The 21020-nt window shown below is 36.3% G+C and overlaps 1 protein-coding gene across 1 annotated transcript; it reads right to left on the reverse strand.

The window, feature by feature from the left end:
- Positions 1-19835: 19835 nt before the first annotated feature.
- Positions 19836-20779, reverse strand: LOC100917553 (ubiquitin-conjugating enzyme E2 N-like). Its single transcript, XM_003758366.2, has one exon. The coding sequence runs from the start codon at positions 20751-20753 to the stop codon at positions 20262-20264; it is 492 nt and encodes a 163-aa protein (XP_003758414.1). The 5' UTR covers positions 20754-20779; the 3' UTR covers positions 19836-20261.
- Between the last annotated feature and the right edge of the window lie 241 nt (positions 20780-21020).

Below are 21020 nucleotides of genomic sequence, written 5' to 3' on the forward strand. Positions count from 1 at the left end.
ACAAAATGTTAAATCTGGAAAAGACTTTAGAACAATCCAAAATATAGAAAATCATGGAGCTGGAAGAGTTCCCATCTCATTCCCTAACACAGCTTCATCTCTGGCTTTGACTGAAATGATTCAGCTCAAATTATAAAAACTTCCCTCCCTATATTTCAATATTTCTCTAAGTCTCTTCCCTTCTCCTTTGTTCTAGTTTCCATGAATATAAAGTAGTATAAGGCAGTATGTCTCCTTTCCTTGCCAGAACTAATCATTGTACTTGTCTTTGATCCAGTCACCTCTTGCTTCTCCTCTCCTTTCCTATCCTCTCTTCTCCTCTCCTCTCTTCTGCTCGTCTCTTCTCTCTCCTCCCCTCCTTTCCCTCCCCTCTCTTCTCTTCTTTTCTCTTCTCCTCTTCTCTCCTCTCCTCTCCTTTCCTCTCCTCTCCTCTCCTCTCCTGTCCTCTCTTCTCTTCTCTTCTCTTCTCTACTCTCCTCTCTTATTTTTTTCTCTTTTCTCTTCTTCTAGTGTTTTCCTCTTCTAACTATTCTTCCCTCTCCCACTCTTTTTCAAACTCTCAGTATTGGATCCTTCTCCTTTGCTAGCAAATATAACTCTCTTTAACCTAGAACAGCCTTCTCTTGACCATCCACCCTCAAGTTAGCATCCTATATTTTTCTCTCTTTCAGTATTAAATTCCTATAGAATAGTCTCTGCTATCAGAATGAAACTACTCTTAAAGAAAAATTCTTTTTGTCAACCATCTTCCTCCTTCTGCTTCCTCTTCCCTTTCTGCTTTTCACCACTTTTCTTTAATAGTATTCTCTCCAATCTCCGCCCCCCATTCTCTCTCTTGGTTTCCAAGAAACACTGATCAACATTAGCTCTCTATTTACCTGTTTTGCTGTTCCTTCTTGGTTCATTATCTTCTTTTTGTCCTGTAAAGCTGATTTCCCCACCTCCCTCATCCCCAACACTGTTCCATTCTAGGCCCTCATCTTTTTCTAGCATCCCTCTTTTGGTTTTCTCATTCACTTCTGTGGGTTAAATTATTGTCTCTCTACACTTCCAAATCTACATGCAAATCCCAATAGCTCATTTGAGCCCCAGGCCTTCATTTCTAACTACTGTCTGGATAGGTCCAAGTTTTACAAGTACCTCACTCCAGGTATTCAAAATTGAACTTACCACCTTCATTGTTAAGTCTACCACCTCTTCCAATGTTGGTATTCCCATTGGTAGCATGACCATTTTCCCATTTAGAGTTAATCATGGTCACAAAGGTGCAAAAAGTGCAGAAGTCTTTGATTTTTCCCTCCCATTCATCCTGTACATCTAACAGCTGCCCAGTCTTGTCCGTTCCACCTTCATAGAAACTCTGATATGCATTTCTTCTTCTCTTCTCAAACTGCTATCATTCTAGTTTCTCCCTTCATCAACCTCTCACCTACATTACATAATGACATCCTAAATGGGTCCCTGCCTCCAGTTCTCCTCTCTGCCATTCTTCCTTCTCAAAGATGCCAGAAACAATCTTCCTAAAACCCAGGTGTGGTCATGTCACTCCCTTGATTAAAAGCCTCTAGGGCAAACTACAAACTCTTTATTCTGTCGTTAAAATCTTTACTTCTACTCATTTTCTAGCCTTATTTCACATGACTTCTCTTAATGCAGTCTAGTTAATCAGAATCACTCATTCTTCCCCAATCTCCTTCTGCCCTCTACTGTCTTTGTACCAGCCTGCAGGCTGTCCTCCCTTCCTGGAATGCATTCTCCTCTCATCTCTTCTTATCCAGACATTTCTCTTCCTTCAAGGCTCAGCTAGGATGACTCACCTTCTATGAAGTCTTCTCTCATCTTCTGTCTAATTGAACATGGTCTTCCCTTCTTCATATTTTCTTAGAGAAGTTTGTCTACAACTCTTGTTTGCTCCATCACAATCTACCATCTATTATACTCATCTATGTACATGTCTAATATCCAGATTACAGTGCCTTGTACATGGGGATCATGTAGTACATCTTCATTGAGTATAATGGAGTTCTTATGTGCAAGTTATCATTAGTAACATGCTGCAGCTTTCTTGAACTAGCTATTCATCTTTCCATTGTCCTTTAGGATCACAGTGTCCCACAATTTACAACAAAATGGAATCACCAGGATTACATAGGTGGAGATATATGGGCAAGAAGATAGGTGAATTCAGAATCAAATCCAAGGACTCGATGTTAACTTGGAAGGAGGGCTGTAGTGGAGTATCCCCAGGGATAAAAACTTGGATTTTTTTTCCTGTTCAATGTTTCTATCAATGACTTAAATAGATTACAGTGCACCTTCCATTTAATTTAACAAACTGATTTAAGACCTACTACTTTCAAGACATTGATAAAAGTGAAAAACAGTACCTAGGCAGCCAGATGGCACAGGGTATAATAGATTGCTGGGCTTGTAATCAAGAAAACTCATCTTAAGACTCTAGTCTTAAACACTTCTTAGATATGTAACTCTGGACAAATCACTTAATTCTGTTTGCCTCAGTTCCTCATTTGTAAAATGAGATGGAGAGGAAAATGTAAAAGCAATTCAATATTGTTGCCAAGAAAACTCCAAACGGGTCACAAAGAGTGAGACAGGACTGAAAAATCAAACACCTGCCCTTGAAGAGTTTATATTCTACTGGATGACACGAAATTGGCAAATGAAACAATGCTAAAAGGGATAACTTTTGCTTTGAACAATAGAATCAGAATCCAAAGAGTTCAGCAGAATGGATTAATAAAGTGAATCTAATAATGCATTTCCTCTTTTCATCTCAAACTGCCATCATTCTAGTTTCTCCCTTCATCAACCTCTCACCTGTATTATATAATCACTTCCTAAATGAGTCCCTACCTCCAGCTCTCCATCCTTCCTTCACAAAGATGCCAGAAACAATCTTCCTAAAACCCAGGTATGGTCATGTCACTTTAGTAGGTGTTTCATGTTCTTGTAGATATCATGGACTTTTACAGAAGAGAATGCCCAATAATGCTCAAAACAATAAGACTTTGAATGTATCTTGACTCACACAAAGAAAACCTTAAGTCGCTCAGTAGAATGAGGGAGAAGGGAAAAGTTCAGTGCATAGAACATATATAAATTTCATTCACTAAAACATTTTTGGTCTCAGGTACAAGATCTTCAATCCATAGAAGAAAGAATAAGATCAACGATCCTACAAGAGGCTGCCTCTGGACTTGACATCCCTGGGTTATGGCAAGATCTCATTACTCCTGGTTCAATATAGGGATTAGTGCATTCTATCTTCCACACCAGAACTGTTTAGCAACATTGGAAAGGGCCAATGTCTGTATAGGAAGGGGCTTCATTATCAAATGAGATTATATTTGTAAAAAGTGCTTAGCACATTTATTGGCACATAATAGTTGTTATATAAAAGCTTATTCCCTTCCCTCTTATTTCCTTTCCTCCACCTTACCCAGAGTCACAATCTGCCAGACCTGCTTGGTTCTCATCTCTTTTCTTACTGGTTGGGAAGCACTAGGATTGATGGAATACAACTGAATATACTTTAGCACCAGCTTTCTATCATAGATATTTTCAGCAAAGGAATAGGATAGAGTGCTAAAGAGAAGAACAGAACCTGCTAAAGCAGATAAAGCCTGTCACTTAGGACCTTTATGGACTTCAAAGGTGGGAAGCAGGGAAGAGAGAGACAGAAATGGAGAGAAACAGTAAGAAAAGAAACACATTAAAAGAAACAAGGATAGAGATAGAGAGAAGTCTTTTTGTACTATCACAGTTGGTATAAATGTAAAGTCCTTCTCTTGAGTTTAAAAAAAAAACATTTAAAATCACAAGTAAAGGATGTAACAAAACTACACAATGTCTATGAAAAAGATTGAGGGATGGTGGTGGTTAATTGATTGTAAACACATAGAATTAACAAAGTGATATGATAATCAAAAAAGTAACTGATTCTTTGGGGAGCAGGGAACGGAAAGATCTAAACCTGTGGTTTTAATTAGTGTGGGGAACTTCTACACATGCAGAATAGCAATTTCTCTCTAATTTATAATCTGAGAACATTGTCTGAGGCGGGAAGAGATGAAGTGATTTGCCCATGGTCACACAATTAACATGGGTTAAAGGCAGATGTTGAACCCAAGCCCTGAAACTCTCCACTTTTAGGTCACACTGTCCTTCTAGGGCTATATTAAAAGAGGAACAGTGTCCAACTTCAGAGAGATGGTAGGCCTACTCAACTACATCTGGAGGATTGTGTTCAATTCTGAGATCCATATTTTAAGGAAAAGTGAAAGTAACCAAGGATAATGAGAGAACTGACATTCACACCATATGAGAATCATTTGAAAGATTGGAATTATTTATCCTGAAGAAAAAATTTATGGGGGACATGAAAGTTGTCTTCAAGTATTTGAAAGAATGTCATGGGAAAGAAAAGGCAGGCTTATCCCATTTGTTCCCAGAGGGTTGAATTGGGAGGAATGGGCAAAAGTAACAGAAAGGCAGATTTAGACCTCCGATAAGCAGAACTTTCCTAATAATTAGAGTAGTACAAAGGTGGGATGGGAGTGTCCTGGAAAATAATAAACTCTTCAACTCTAATTGTGTACAAGCAGAAACAAGGATGAATATCTCTCAGGGATTTTACAGAGATTTTTTATCATGTATGGGTGAAAATAATATTATATCTAAAACTGAGATTCTATGATTTTAGAATAAGAATTTTCATATTTGGAAATTTTAGTTTTCATTTTCCCACTATCTAACATGTATAAAACCTAAGTGAAATCTATAATCAGCCATATTTTTGGTCATTTTTATAATAATTGTAACTGCATATAGAGCACTTGAAAGTTTGCTAAGCAATTTATATATATATACATATATATGTGTGTATATATATATATATATATATATATATATATATATATATATAATGGGAATTTAATCCCTTAGATTTACTTGCCATAGGGCTTACCACGCTCATTTTATGTACTCAAAAACTATTCAATAAAAAAAAAAAAAGCTAAATCATTTACCTATGATCAAAAAGCTAGTATGTGTCAGACACTGGTTTCAAACCTAAGTTTTATTGGGATCTCAACTTGTACCACATCTTCTTTTACCAAGGAGTTACCTGTATTGTATTTTACCTCTAACCATTGACATTTCCCTGTCTCCAGGGATTCATATTCCCTTGGCTTTTTGTCTCTGAATAGCCTCTTTTCTCTCTTCTCACCAACTAGCTTATTCTTGCCAGTCTCCTCCTTGCCCAGAAGCTAGAAAACCACAGGGATTCCTTTGAAGCAATGGACAATAATGCTCCCATCATTCTGAGACCTACAGCAGAGCCTAGTCTATGAAAACAGTTGCATACTGAGGCAACCAACTGTGGAACCAAGATGTTAGCCAACTTTCAACCACATACTTCCCTCCAGTGTGGTCAACAGGGCACCCTTGAATTAGACATTGGAGGGCAAAGACCCAGCCTACAACTTTGGCTTCCCATCAGAGCTGGTATCATAGCTAACTCTGTGGGAAGTATTATGCTCTTGGAAATATTCTTACAATGAAACCAAAATATATATTTTGCTTTGAGGCAGACTCCCAGTGGGTATTCTTGTGCTATAAGAAATGAGTTATTGCATCACAGCATATTTCAAATGAGAGGATCTTAGAACCCAGACCATAGAATGTCAGAATCAAAAGACATATTAGAGCATATAGTTCAAAGCTGGAACCTTAGAGCATAAGCTCTAAGAATGTAAGATCTAGAATTTTAAAGGTCCTTTGAGAATGAACAAAGAAAGTTAGAGCTCTGGAAGTGTCCTAAAGATATTAAACATAGTGTTAATGCTAGCATAGTCAAAATTTCTATAGGACAGGTTGGCCAAAGAGGAATACCTTATTTTCAAAAACAAAATTCTGAATATATAAAAAAGAAATTTCCAATAAAGAAGAAAAGGAGAACCATCTAAAGAGAGTTACTTGTATGAACAGAGAACTCAGATTTTTAATGACATGAATACAAAACTGAAGCAAAGTCAAGTAACTGAAGAATTATATGGAATTTATATGGAAAAATTAACAAAGTTTGTAAAAACATTGTCAGAAAAACTAAAATCCTAAATGACCCTGGCTATGGATGATAAGGACAACCAATAGAAATGATTTTAGCCAGGTTTGGAGAAAGAAGAAGGATCAAAGTAGGGATCAGTCTACTCTTTGGGAGACATGTAGTTATAGTGTAAGAAAAGCAAACTACATAGCTTTTATTTCATTTCTCTGTCAAAAATTAAGGAGAATGCTCATTACACTTGGAATCACAGAGCAAAAATGGGAAATTTAATAAAGCAAGTGAAAGACACCTTGACATACTCAAGTTCAAGTTACCAGATCTAAATGTACTTTCAAGAGTACTGAAAGAACTGGCAAAGATGAGGAAACCATCGCCAGTGATGGAAAAATGAGGAGAGTTGGAGGGGTGCCATAAGGCTGCAGAAGATCAAAAAAGGGAGCAGAGTTGACCAGTATCTGTATGAAATGATGTTACTTGTTACTTTGTGCACATGGTAAAACCTACCATGTTATCCTCTTTAATTATCTCTTCAAAAAGAAGTCATGAGCTGTGACTTGTTTTCTGGTTAGATTTAAGAATATTGATATTTATATGGTTCAGTTCTTCGGGAGTAACATCAACTCATCAGTCCTTAAACAAAGATTCCATAGTCAATGACTGATAATTTATTATTCATGGCCTGGAGTAGTAAAGAAACTCTACAAAGATCTTGATAAAATCTGCCAAATCAAATTGGCTTATAATCTAAAATGCAATAACTTCAATGCAAAGTAGGCAAAAGGAAGGATGGCAGATATCTTAACAAATGCAAAGGAAATCTTTGATGGAAAAGACTCTAGGGGGATTATTTTACTTTATTGAGTCAAATACTTTTTGTGACTTACAAAAAGGCATGACAGTGGGATTTTTCATTCTTTGCACCTTTCAGGCAATTATGAAGATGTGGTCTTGCTATAGAAAATGGTCTACAAAGAAAAAGAAATAAACTCTATTTTTGCAATTTTCCTCTCATTCTTAATTCTGAATCATACATTTTAACACATTTTTTCACTAGCTTATCTTTGCCCACCTTTGCATTGAAGTCTTTGAAAATCAAAGTATTTTCAGTTGTTTTTCAGTCATGTCCAACTCTTCTAAAAGCACTTGGAGTTTTCTTGACAAAGATATCGGAATGGTTTGACATTTCCTTCTCCAATTCATTTTACAGAGGAATGAATTGAGAAAAATGGAGTTAAATTACCATGTTCAGGGTCACACTTAAGTGCTTGAAGTCAGATTTGAACTCAGATTCCTGACTCCAAGCATGGCACTCTATTCACTGGGCTACCTACCTGGTGGGGAAACAGGTGTCAGCATCCAGCTGACAAGTGGGTATCTCCACACAAGAGTTGACTGGGGACAAGATAAGTTTGTGGTGCCCTTCAATGAGAGCGGGTATGGCTGATCTTTCTTCCTGCCATCCAATTGTTAGGACAGTGGAGGAAAGCATCTGTGGCTTGTTAAATCTCCAGAGATTATTTTATATAGGTCCAACAGACATTGCTTAATCGGTGCACATTTTGAAAAGAGATTAAATTGCTTTATGGTAATCATGCCATGCAAACTACAATCCTGTTTGAGGTGCAGCATGAACAATGAGATTGTAGCATGGGTTTGTAAATCCTTTCCCCTCCTATCACCATCTTCCTGGTCTCCCAGATTTGAAGCCTAGGTAGAATCCTCTACTGCTCCCTTTCTCCCACTCCCCATCTCCAATCTGTGGTTAAGGCCTATCAATTTTCACCTTTGCAACATCACTGAAATATGTCCTTTTTTCCTCTGATACTAGCACTGTTCTAGTGCAGACCCTCGATTATAGACTATAATAATTGCCTTAAGTCTCTCCCCACTCCAATTTATTATCCATTCAGCCACCAAAGTGATTTCCCTAAAGTGCAAGTCTAATCATGGAATCCTCTTGCCCTTCTCCTTCTATTCTCAACAAATGCAAGTGGCTCCTATCTTTTTCAGGATCAAAAACAAAATCTATTTGTCATTCAAATTCTTTTATAATCTACCCTCTCTCCCCCTATTCCCACTGAATCGTGCCAGTCTTCTTATACCTTCTACCTTTTTCTGCCTATATTCTCTGAGCCTGTGATACTGCCCTCCTGGGTGTTCCATGCTCTCCACAGTTTCACTGTCCCCTATGTCAGGAGTCCTGTCCTCCTCATCTCTCCCTCTTATCTTCTTTAATTTCCTTTGAGTCCAAACTAAAATCCTATCTTGTGTAAGAAGCCTTTCCCAATTCCTCTTAAATCTATGCCTTTTTCCTGTTAATTATTTATTGTGTATATAGCTTGTTTATATTTGTTTCCTTGTGGCCTCTCTTCCATTAGATTATGAACTCCTTAAAAACAGAGCCTATCTTTTGTATTTTGTTTGTTTGTTTGTTTCCCCAGTGCTTGGTATAGGACAGATAGTTAATAAATGCTTATTGACTGACTGATTTATCAGAGAACTTCCAGTTTGTCCAGTGATTACCCCAAAAGTGACTGACATGTCTACAGGAGTTACATTAGGATTACCCCTCACCATAAGTGAAACTGTTCCTTTTCCCATTATATGGTTGTAATTTGGATGTAAAGAGAAGTGTGTCTATACTACAAATGACTTCTGGGAATGTCTGCTCACTTTTCTTTTTTTTTTTCTTTTTTTTTTTTTTAATAGCCTTTTATTTACAGGATATATACATGGGTAACTTTACAGCATTAACAATTGCCAAACCTCTTGTTCCAATTTTTCACCTCTTACCCCCCCACACTTTTCAAAAGTGAAATTGAAAACTCAGATCCAAATGGGAGGGATTGCTAAAGGAGTTTATATCTGTAATTCTTCCTTTTAATTCCAATTCCATTCAATAAATATATTTGAATCAATAATATAAATGTGTGTTTCTTTGAGTAAGCCCAAATTGCAAAGGAGTTATGTGTTTTAATAGTGTGAGGGTAACCCAATTTTGATAAGCTTATGAAACATTGTGTGATCACCTTGACATTTTAAGTTACAGACTAAGCTGAGGAAACTGGGCAAGAACTGAGGGTCTGGAAGCAATTCCCTGTACAAGGACAAACCGCCACTTGGAGAACCTGCAATTTGCACATGGGGAGAAAGAGACCTGAGCTGGTAGGTCAAGCTTGGAGTTCCACCTGGTGGTTTATGCAGGGATTGCTTTAGCTTTTCCAGATCCAGTCACCTGTCTTTCCACCTCCAGCGCCCATCTAAGAGACATGTGTGTTTGTATGGCCCAAAATGACCTGGACCTTCACTCTACATAAGTAAGCCATAAGTATCTTCTTAGTAATTTCTTTTTGTTTATGCTCATGTTGAACGCTGTAAGAAAAAAATAACTGCATCCCATGAAATGATGCTTCTTGTGGCTTTTGTGAACAAGTCAACACCAAGTCCATAAACTCATTTATTTGACTCTCCAAGATTAAGTCATTCTCTCATTTTGTTCTTACTCGTTTTGGTTTAATTTATTGTGCGATTGTTAGTATTTGTATGATTAGTTCTGGTAGATTAAACTTGTTGATTGATGGATTATCATTGGTACCTAGATGGCATAGTGAATAAAGTACTAAACTTGAAATCAAAAAGGTATGAATTCAAATTCTGCTTCAGAAAATTCTTAACTATATAACCACTTAGTCTCTGTTTGTCTCAGTTTCCTCAACTGGTAAAATGGGGATAATAGTAGCACCTACCTTATAGGATTGTTATAAGGAGCATATGAAATATATGTAAAGCACTTAGCACAGTACCTGGCACACAATATGTGCTACATAAATATTTGTTCTCTTCTCTCCTTTTCTCCATCATCCCCCTCCCAATTAAAGTGTGGAGAATCATGTTCTGTTTTGCATTGCTGTGCCAAAGAACCCATCACCTAAGTGTCAATCTGATGATGAACATTTAAGTCCAGCTTTGGACAATCAGTAAATAAACATCTACTAGACTTTTGCTATGTGCCAGGAATTGTGATAAGTGCTAGCAGTACAAAATAAGACAAAAAGAAAGATTGTGAGTTGAGGAACTCACAATCTAATGGATGTACTGAAGTCATCCCACCTTAGTAGACCCTATCAGAGATTGTTCTGTTGACATAATCTTCAAGAATCCAGTGTCATCTTGTCAATATGTAGAGGAATTTAAGGAAGACTTTTGTGGAGGTTGTGAGTAATGTATATGCAGTTTTCAGCTGTAATTAACAAAACTTTTCATTCTTTCTTGTCTTGGACAACCATTATTCATTTTACACATGTTTGGGATGCTAATTTTGCCATCTTTGGTTTAGTGGCAGTAGTGATTTAAAACATGGACAATTTTTGTCATGGAGATCAAGAATAGTGATATATTTAATGCACTACAGCCCATGTTTTGGTGAATTCTATGTAAGCCAGCATTAAGAAGGCAGTTCAGACTTACACTATTTATTCCTTCTTGGACTGCTGCTGTTACCTATTTGGGAGTGTCTTGTCCCTGTGGGTAGGAACTTGGAGAGCTGCACCCATCGATATATATCTTTGATGAGTGGTGATATTTAGTTGAATTGGTTTTGTTTGTGAAAAACCTTTTAAATTGTATTTAACCATATTTATCCATTTTACATTTCAAAAAGTTTTATGTAACCTTGTTTGGATTTGATTACATTAGTTTTGTGCAAAAATTTTTATATTTAGTATAATAAAAATTATTCTGAGTAGTCATATTTAGTAAAATTATTTTTTATTTTTATTATCTTCTTCAATATTCAATCTGTCCAGATCTTGAAGCTGAGGCTAGCATGTACCTGGACTAAAACACTATCCTTGTGAACAATATGGAGAAATGTAAACTAAATGACAATACACTTTGGAGATGTGTTGTTAAATATTTAACATCTGGATCTCCAGGAGAGAAAAAAAATGTACTCAGCATGCTTTCAAGTTTAATCTTCACTGTAAACATGTACTCCATCACTTTCTTAATTCTAGACAATCAACAAAGTACTAAATAAAACTCTGATTTGTAGCATTTACTGATTTTTGAGACATAAATGCTCATATTTACTAATCAGCTCTCCCAGTCAGAGCTGGCTCTGTGTTACTGACAGAATAAGTGGATCCAAAGAATAGTCATGAATGGGTCATGCTATTTACCATTTTTATCATTAATCTGAATGAAGGCAAAGATAGCTTTCTTATAATATTTGTTAATGATACAAAGTGGGGAAGGATAGCTAACATAACTGAGGGTAGAGATAAAATCCAACAAGCTCCCAGTAGAGTAGAACAATGAGCTAAATCTAATACAATGAAATTTAATAAGGATAAATATAAAATTTTAACACTTCAAAATCAATTTACTACTATTGGTTTTACCCTCATCACTTTGCAGAAGAACCTAATGAAGCCCAAAGAAATAAAAGGATTTACACAAAATCACACTAGTAGTCAATGGAAGAACCAGAATTCAAATACAAGCTCCCTGGCTACTAAAATCCAGTTCTTTTTAATGCCCTATGCTTGAGCTGATCAGCTGAGGCTGATCCTAGTCACATAAAATCAGGCTGCTCAGAAGGTTTGGAAGTTAGGCTCTCATGAAAAAAAGAAGACAGGATTAACTAAGGCATCTAGGGCATACAGGAATCGTGAGCATGTTGGCTCATGAGTTTAGCCATCCAAAAGTCCAGACACATTTCCCCCTTATGTTTGGCAAAGGCTTCACCCACTTCCCCATATATCTGAGTCTGAGCAAAACTCAATACACATTTTTATCAGAATAGTTCTTTTCTGATATCCAATGTCCCTGGGATTTAAGAGGAAATTTGGATAGTTGGAAGGGTAAATTGATACAAAAAAAAAACCTCAGAAGCAATCCTGAAGTTCAATTTTTGAGATACATTTTCCAAAGCTATATCTGATTTTAGTAGATTTTTCATATTTTCCAGAGTTTTAAACACTCTTACAAATTCACCAAAAGGGGTACAGGACAGGATGAACATTTAAACTGGGCATAAGTATACACACATGAACACATACTCACATCTATAAATGGTAATAATAGTTAATAATTATCTAGCCCTTTAAATTTTGCAAAGCACTAATATCCAATATCATCTAATTTTATCCTCACAACAATTCTAGGAAGTAGAAAAGAAGATATAAATATTTATTAAGGACCTACTATGTTACAAATATCTCATTTAAAACTCATAATACAGGAAAGTAGGTGATGTTATGATACCCATTTTACAAATGAGGCAACTGAGGCAGTAGCTAAATGACCTTTGCCCAGGGACCCATAGTTAGTGAGTTCCAGAGGCTGGATTTGAATTCAATTTTTCCTCACTCTAGACCTAGCACTCCACTATACCACTTAGCTGTTTCTTATAGTCTGCTTAAAGCTCAGGCTCTCTAGCCTTGGTAGTAGATTTAAATCTGGTCTAGAAGTCAGAAGACCTACATACTAATCCTAGCTCAGCCATTAACTTTTCTATGAGATTTAAGCAAGTCATTCAGTTCCATGGGATTTGGTTTCCTCATTTGCAAAATGAGGGAATAAACTACATGTTTTCTAACTCTAGCTAACTTTCCATCTCTGCCAGTCTAAGTTATATTGTCCTTTTCAGCTCAAATAATCTATTTTCCATGTCCATGTCAAAGTTAGTGTCAGATCTGGAATGCAAGCCCATTTATTCTGATTCTAAGTCTACCTCTCTTACTACTAAAACATACTGCATCTCCTATTTTGAGATTTGGAACTATGGCTTTATTATTACTATGTAAATAACATAATATTTGCACATTACGTTATTTTAAAATATATAAATAAATTTGTGTTTATTATTTATATCAAGTCCAAAAATTCCATTGTCAGGACTTTAATTACTAAGCTATGTGATTCAGAAGAAGATGCATAAAACCTGTCAGGTTTCATCTGTTTCCTCATCTGTAAAATAGGAATAATAAGTCTGTTATCTTGTATCTCAGAAAGAGCAGGGCTCCTAAGGAAGATTTTTTTTGTCTATGCATTAACTGCAAGAGCAAGTCCAAAAGACAGTCTGAGTTGGTCACTTTACCAGGAGTTGATGGGTTCTGATGAGTTCTGACCTCACCTTGGCCAACAAATTTATACTGTGGATATATTATGTCACTCTTCCCTGCTCCCATCCCCACTATTTCCTTTTGCCAAGAAACCAAAGAAATGACCAATGAAAACTCAAGAGTTATGTTGTTAATTGGATGAAAGTGAACAAAATGAATAGCTATTGAAACGTTATTCAGTTAAAAGTATATTAACTTAGCTCAATTGTAAATCATTCCAATTCGGTTCTAAAAATATGTACTAAATGCCTACTGTCTATAATATCCTATGATTGATATATAAAGATAAATATAATCTAGACCTTAAGAAACTTGCAACTTGCAAGTGAGGAGGGAAAAGGATAGAAAAATAGAGACATTTGTATAAATAATTATAACAAAAAAGAGAAGGTTCAACTAGATGGTTTTGTAGGAAGAAAGAAAGATAGAAAGAAAGAAAGAAAGAAAGAAAGAAAGAAAGAAAGAAAGAAAGAAAGAAAGAAAAGAAAGAAAGAAAGAAAGAAAGAAAAAGAAAAAAGAAAAAAGAAAAAGAAAAAGGGAAGAAAGGGGAGGAAGGAAGGAAGGAAGGAAGAAGGAAAGAAGGAAAAAAGGAAGGAAGGAAGGAAGGAAGGAAGGAAGGAAGGAAGGAAGGAAGGAAGGAAGGAAGGAAGGAAGGAAGCTACATAGATAAAATAGACAGACAGAAGACAGACAGATAGCATTTTGGGGACATGATCTTGGTCCTCAAAGAGCTTAAGTTCTAATAGAAGATAGCACATAAAAAATATGCTGGTCAAGGTGAAAGCAGATGCATGCATGCAGCAAGATTTCAAGAAGTGAGCTCTGCTCTTTCTGAGACAAGATAACAGACTTATTATTCCTATTTTACAGATGAGAAAACAGATGAAACCTGACAGGTTTTATGCATCTTGTTCTGAGTCACATAGCTAGTAATTAAAGTCCTGAAAATGAAATTTTTGGACTTGATATAAATAAATACTGGCAATCCAGTCCTAGTCTAGATGTGGCAAAAAGTCTCTAGGAAAGTTCAGATTCAGGAAAATTTCTATGGGAAGTTTGAGGAAGGAGTGATTGCTTTCAGATGGAGTGGTGAGAGAAGGCTTTTTGGAAGAAATGACATCTAAACCGACCCTTGAAGAAAGAAAGGACTTCCGTAGACTGAGTTACAGGTAGGGAGAAGAGTCTATGGTGTGAGAGACCACGTGAAGACCAGAATAGGGAAGCGAGTGCCCAAGGTTACACAAGTTAGCAGTCAGAACTCAAACTGAGGTGCCCTGATCTCATTCTTCCACATTACATTCAATTTTGAAAAGTCTTTTAGAAGGCATGTTTCAAAATTATTAGAATGAACACAAGCACAGTTGTGGTAAAAGGCTCCTTGAATCCTTGCTTCACTCTATCGTTTTCCTTCCCCAACAACCAGAACATGAGGAGATATTTTCCAGCCTGGCTGTTGGGCTGGGCATTTTTAGTTCTGTGGTTGGGATGAGTGATCTCCAGCCAGGGGCCCAGTGCACAAGCTCACATTCCAGTCTCATTGGGCAACCACAGCATCACTCCTCATTCTCCCAAGTCATCACTTTGAAGAAAAGGCAATGCTTTTCAGAATCCAGTTCAAGAAAATCAAGGCAGCCCAAGGCAAATGATTCTGTCGAGTGGCAGAATAAGGGGTAAACACTGAGGAGAATAGTAGCTGATACTTTTCTGATGCTTTTTATTCTATCATCTTACAAAAGCCTCAAAATAGACAGGGGATGACTTATCACTCACATATTACAGATGATAAAACCAAGACCCAGAGGAAAGTAATTTAACTAAAATCACATACAAAGTAAGATGAAAGCATATTTGAACACAGATCTCTTAGTTACAAATCCAGTGCTATATATAATACACCAGGATGAAAATATAGAGACAATTAACAACCGATAACAGTTCATTTCTTGAAATTTCCTTAGAAATAAAAGTTCACACATTTAATTTTTTTTTCCAATCCTTATCACTCCAGTCCTGCTGTGAAGAAATTTTGGGGAAATTCAGAGATAAGTTTAAAACAATGATTATTCCTACTTCATTAGGATACTTGAGTAATAATAATAGTATAATCTGTGCTATAGAGGTGCATCTCAAAGTTTTCACGAGCTATGTTCAACCTTTGGGACTGCTGAATAAAATCTTTCTCTAGTCTATGCTCCTATTCAAGTATTACACATACTTCTCTCTCTGCCTCTTTCTCTCTCTCTCTCTCTCTCTCTCTCTCTCTCACTCTCTCTCTTTCTCTCTCTCTCTTTCTTTCTCTCCTTTCTTCTTCTTCTCTTTCTTTTCCTCCTCCTCATCCTTCTTTTTCTTCTCCTCCTCCTCCTCCTCCTCCTCCTCCTCCTCCTCCTCCTTCTTGTTATTGTTCTTGTTCTTCTTCTCTACATATACACGTTTTCAGAGCTTCTGCAAATTCTATAACATCAGAATATAGTGTATCTATTTTTATTTTTTAAGAGGAAAATGAATTTGAGAACTGAAAGTGCCCTTAGTAGCAACTATTCAAGCATTCAGGCTAACAAAACACTAAATATAGCTATAAGACAGGCTTTATTTGACCTGTCAAAAAATTAAAAAAGATTTGCCCCTAAGCCCATAAATGATCAAGACACATCTCCTTACCTTTGTTAATGAGTCATATCCACAAAATCTTTTTTTTTTTTTTTTTTTTTTTTTTTATTTATTTATTTATTTATTTTTTAATTTAATAGCCTTTAATTTACAGGATATATACATGGGTAACTTTACAGCATTAACAATTGCCAAACCTCTTGTTCCAATTTTCACCTCTTACCCCCCACCCCCTCCCTAGATGGCAGGATGACCAGTAGATGTTAAATATATTAAAATAACTTAGATACACAATAAGTATACATGACCAAAACATTATTTTGCTGTACAAAAAGAATCAGACTCTGAATTATTGTACAATTAGCTTGTGAAGGAAATCAAAAGATGCAGGTGTGCATAATATAGGGACTGGGAATTCAATGTAATGGTTTTTAGTCATCTCCCAGAGTTCTTTTTCTGGGTATAGTTAGTTCAGTTCATTACTGCTCCATTAGAAATGATTTGGTTGATCTTGTTGCTGAGGATGGCCTGATCCATCAGGACTAGTCATCATCTAGTATTGTTGTTGAAGTATATAATGATCTCCTCATATCCACAAAATCTTACACAATTTTATAGACCTATAACTGCATTAAAGTTGATCCTCTCCCTTGGTTCCCAAGATAAAAAAACATTCAAGGTTGCTGAAGATTCAAACAAGCTTCCTCTTTGGCTAGCCTGGCTTTCTTTAGGCATCTAGTCTACAATTAAGGTCTTCCATTTTGAGGGGAATTACTAGTGATAGGACCTCTTTCTCCAGACTTATATAATACTCATGGCACATAATACCATCAAAAAACAAGATGCAGGCTTTTTCTTGGTCCCTACTTGGTCAAAATTTTAAGAGAATATTTCTACCTCAAGAGACTTCCAAGTAGTTTCTGAAATTTTATGCCAAACTTATTTTTCTTGTCTTTCTACTTATAGATTTCCTTCATCATTTGTCTACAAGTGAACTCATTGAAGCATTCAAAAATGGAAGTATCGTTGTTTACAAATGAGCAATAATAGCCATAAAATCCCTGAAAACTGTTTCATTCTTGAAGATTCTCGAAATGTGGGTAGAAGATGATTTTGACTGTTTTCTCTGCGTCAGAAAACCATCTTCTTTGTTGAGTTAGTACATGACTCACATATTTGGTAGTAGCTATGAAAAACTAGACTATATCTACTGACATCTTCAGACCAGATTCACCCAGCCTATTATTAGTCTGTCTTTCTGTTCTTCCAAGATGTTTCCAAAGAAAAGTCAGTCAGATATACCAACACATTCTGATAGTTTGTGTCTCCAGCCACTTAATTTACAAGCTATTGAAAAGTTTTGGGAGTCCCCTGAGATTCATTGGGGCATATATGTTCAAATTGATTGAATTGGGCAGATAAAGGCTGACTTCTTGTCTTCTTTTGTCATTGGGAAACAATAGTATCAATGATACCTACTGAATAAACCAATGCTTGTTGAACAAGGGGGTTGATCAGACAAAAACCTTGATCAATTGGGTCCCTCCAATCCACTTGACAAAATGATTGGGTATGAATCTTTATTAGAAAAAGACATTGTTATAAAGCTGTATAGGACATATGCTTTGGCTCTTGACTGGAGGATGTGAGATTTGCAAAGATTATTTCAGAAATTCCTTTGGACCCTATGCTGGAGGATTTGGGTTATCAGGAGAGACTAGGGAAAATAAACTCATGAATCAGGAAGACAAACTCCTTTTGGAAGAGCCATTCTTAAGTAAACAATATGATAATCATTGTTTTAAACTGATCTCTGAATTTTCCTACAATTTCTTCATAGCAGGATTGGAGTGCTAAGGACTGGAAAGAATTAAATGTGTAAGCTCTTATTTCTGATGAAATTTCAAGAAAAGGATTGATATTAGTTGTTAATTGTCTCTATATTTTCACCTTGCCATATTAGTTAATAGCAGCAGACTTGATCTAAGAGATCTGTGTTCAAATATGCCTTCAATTTACTTTCTATAGGACTTTAATTAAGAAGCATGAGAAGAAAGGATTCCATCTCTTTGGGCCCTTCTGTTTTGAGATTATTTTTCAAAATTTTTCTTTCCCTTGAACTTCTAACAAGGAGAAAGAAGATTTTCCCTCTTTCCTTTTCTCAGTGACAATGGTGGCTATAAGCATATAAAGCAATCAATAAACTAACATGTATTAAGTGCTTACAAAGGACCAGATACCGTATCTTTAACTCTATTGATATAAAGAATGGTACTCTCTTTCCCACCTCATAGTGTCTTCCCATATCTCATGGCATATTCCTTTGATGGATTCTTCCAAACTCCTTTCCTTGGTAACCCTATTGCTCTCCCAAATCTATTTCATATTTACCACTATTGCAGTCTATTGTTTTGGTAACAAGGAAAAAAAGACTGGCAAAATTCCCTGCTTTCAAGAAATATATATATTCCAATGGGAACAGGAGGGACATCATGTAAATAAAGAAAAACAATATATGAAACACAAAATAGAAAGAAGCTAATTTTAGAAGAAGACATTCTGGAAGCTGAAGTGATGGAGAGGGAGAGGAGATCCAAGAAAGTTGACTGTAGAAAGTAACATTTGAACAGAGTCCTGATTGAAAATTATATCAGTAGATATAAATGAAAGAGCTACTTTAAGAAGGATGGGAAACAGAGTATGAGCTGACAATCTGATGATTGATCCACACTTACCCAGACACCATCGTCTCTCAAACTGATATCTATGAGGTTTGTGAATAGATTTCTAGGAGGTTCATGAGGTTAATTTGAATGGGGAAAATCATGTCTTTTTTTTTTCATTCATATATTTTTTCATTCATATATTTCATTTTATATCTTTGAAAACATTATTCTGGGAAGGAGTCCAAAGGCTTCATTAGACTGCCAAAAGAGTCCATGACACAAAATAAAGTTAGGAACCCCTACCCTAAAGTGATGACAGAAAAGTGACACTATCTACAAATGGATGAAGTCAAGCAAGCGTTGTGTCCAAAGACCTGCGAGCCAGAGGGAAGCATGGATAATTTAATATGATGCAAATGAGAGTTGGGCTCTATACTTAAGATCACATGCTCTGGTTCTAGATATTTATTGAAGTCAAGCACTGTTCACAGTCTCCCCCTTCTCCACTCTATCGCCCATACTATCATGTCATTATGTGTTAAGGAATTTAGTTACACATGTCAAAGATACGGCTAGATTTAAATATTTATTATGTTGAAAATATCAGTTACCATTTTTGGCAGAATGACTCAGAGGACTGGTCAGTTTTAGATGTATCTGCATAGTAATGATGGATAAATATGGATAAAGAAGTCCATGGAGACTAGGGCAAGGAAAGTCTAATCTACTATCATCTGCAAAGATCAGCACTTCAAAATCTATAATCACTCAGTGCTCAGGGGAAAAGAGGATATATGAAACTTCCCTCCAGGATCATCCCACAAATGCATAGTTTTACAAAAGGGAGGAAATTTGTGCTAGAGACAGATTTGAACTCAGAGACAATATAAGGATTCCAAAGAAATGATAAAATGTACTAGATGGTTGAATAGGCACATGATGGGTGACTTCAGATTGTAAAACATTATTTTTTTAAAAGGGATAAAAAAAATAATTATGCAGAAGAGAGTCTAAAAGATGGCTTCAGAAAAATATATGATTAAAAAAGAAAATAGGTTAGTCCTGTGGCAAGAGTGAGGGACTCATCACATTCTCTACTGATATATTCACAAAGCCAAGAGAATTTAAGGAAGGTACCCAGCCTTTTGGGTCAACCCCCTGTATGAGAATCCATGGGTAAGAATCACAAAGAATGAGCAAGTAGGGATGAGTAGCAAGCACTCTGCATCTCTGGAAGAAATTCCCATATTAATTAGACCATAAAGCCACTGGTATGTTAGAATATTGGTAGGCTACTTTGGGAATATTATATTCAAGGGCAGATTCAAGAACAATGAATAAAAATTACTGAGACAAATATATAGTGTATGTAAAGAAAAGCTTCTGAACAATTGTTTGCATCCCAAAAGTCAAATAGGTCAATGATGGATTCCTTCTCTTTGGAGGCCTTGGAGCAAAGGGTTGAGTGTATGTAGGTCAGAATAGATGGCTATTGAGTTCCTTTCTGACTAAAAGTCTGTGATTCTGTGAAACCACGGTAGTGAAAAAGACTAAAAGTCAAGATATAACAATGTTTTCAAGCAACTTCTTAACAACACAGATGATCCTTCTGCTCATGTGCCTCAAAAATAAAATCAGGACAAGTATTTACTTGCTACAGTATGTTTAATCTTCAAAAGGTTGAAGGTAGACTGGACTTTTATTCTGAATATTTCTAAAACTGTGTCTATTCAATGCAAACAACAAAAAAAAAAAGGAAAAAATCTTGGCAGATTAAGAGTGATACTTGTGATTTTCAGGCTGAATTTCATTATTATTCATAGCATAGAGCCTTGTCCATTCTCTGGCTGTTTCTATGGCTTGGGCTTCATTGGTCTTCCACTTCTGGGCTACATCATTTGCTAATGGATCATCTGGATTGGGGGCACTCAACAAGGCCTGGATTGAGAGCAGAACTGTTAGGATCTGAAGTGCTGGAGACCATTTATCTTTCAAAATATCTAAACATATTCTTCCCAACTTATCCACATTAGGGTGACAAATTTTGGTTATGAAACGTACTTTAGGAGCTGTCATTGGGTATTCTTCTGGAAGGAAAAGTTCAAGTTTAAAAGTCCCTCCTTCAAAGGGGGAATCCTCTGGGCCTGCAATGACCACGTGAAAATAACGGGCGTTGATTTCATCTGGTTCTGCTTTTATCCCAGGGACCGATTCTGCCAATAAACCCTGGATTTCCTTGACAATCCTGTGGGACAGCATGGACATGTTGCCAGAATTCAGCCTTCTGTGACAATTTATGTTTTAAAGGCCCTTCCAGCTCTGACATTCTGTTTTATGTCCTAATGGCCCTTTCAGTTCTGACATTCCATGCTCTATATTCTAAATTCCCTCCTAGCTCTGACATTATATAGTCATCTAATCATAGAATCTTGGAGCTGGATCTCAGAGGCCATCTAATCTAAATAAGATTCCCCTCTACATTGGTAACACGTGGCTATTCAGTCTTTGCAATGGGAAATCCACTACCTATCC

Source organism: Sarcophilus harrisii, chromosome 2 (genome assembly GCF_902635505.1).
Source record: "Sarcophilus harrisii chromosome 2, mSarHar1.11, whole genome shotgun sequence".
NCBI lineage: Eukaryota > Metazoa > Chordata > Mammalia > Dasyuromorphia > Dasyuridae > Sarcophilus > Sarcophilus harrisii.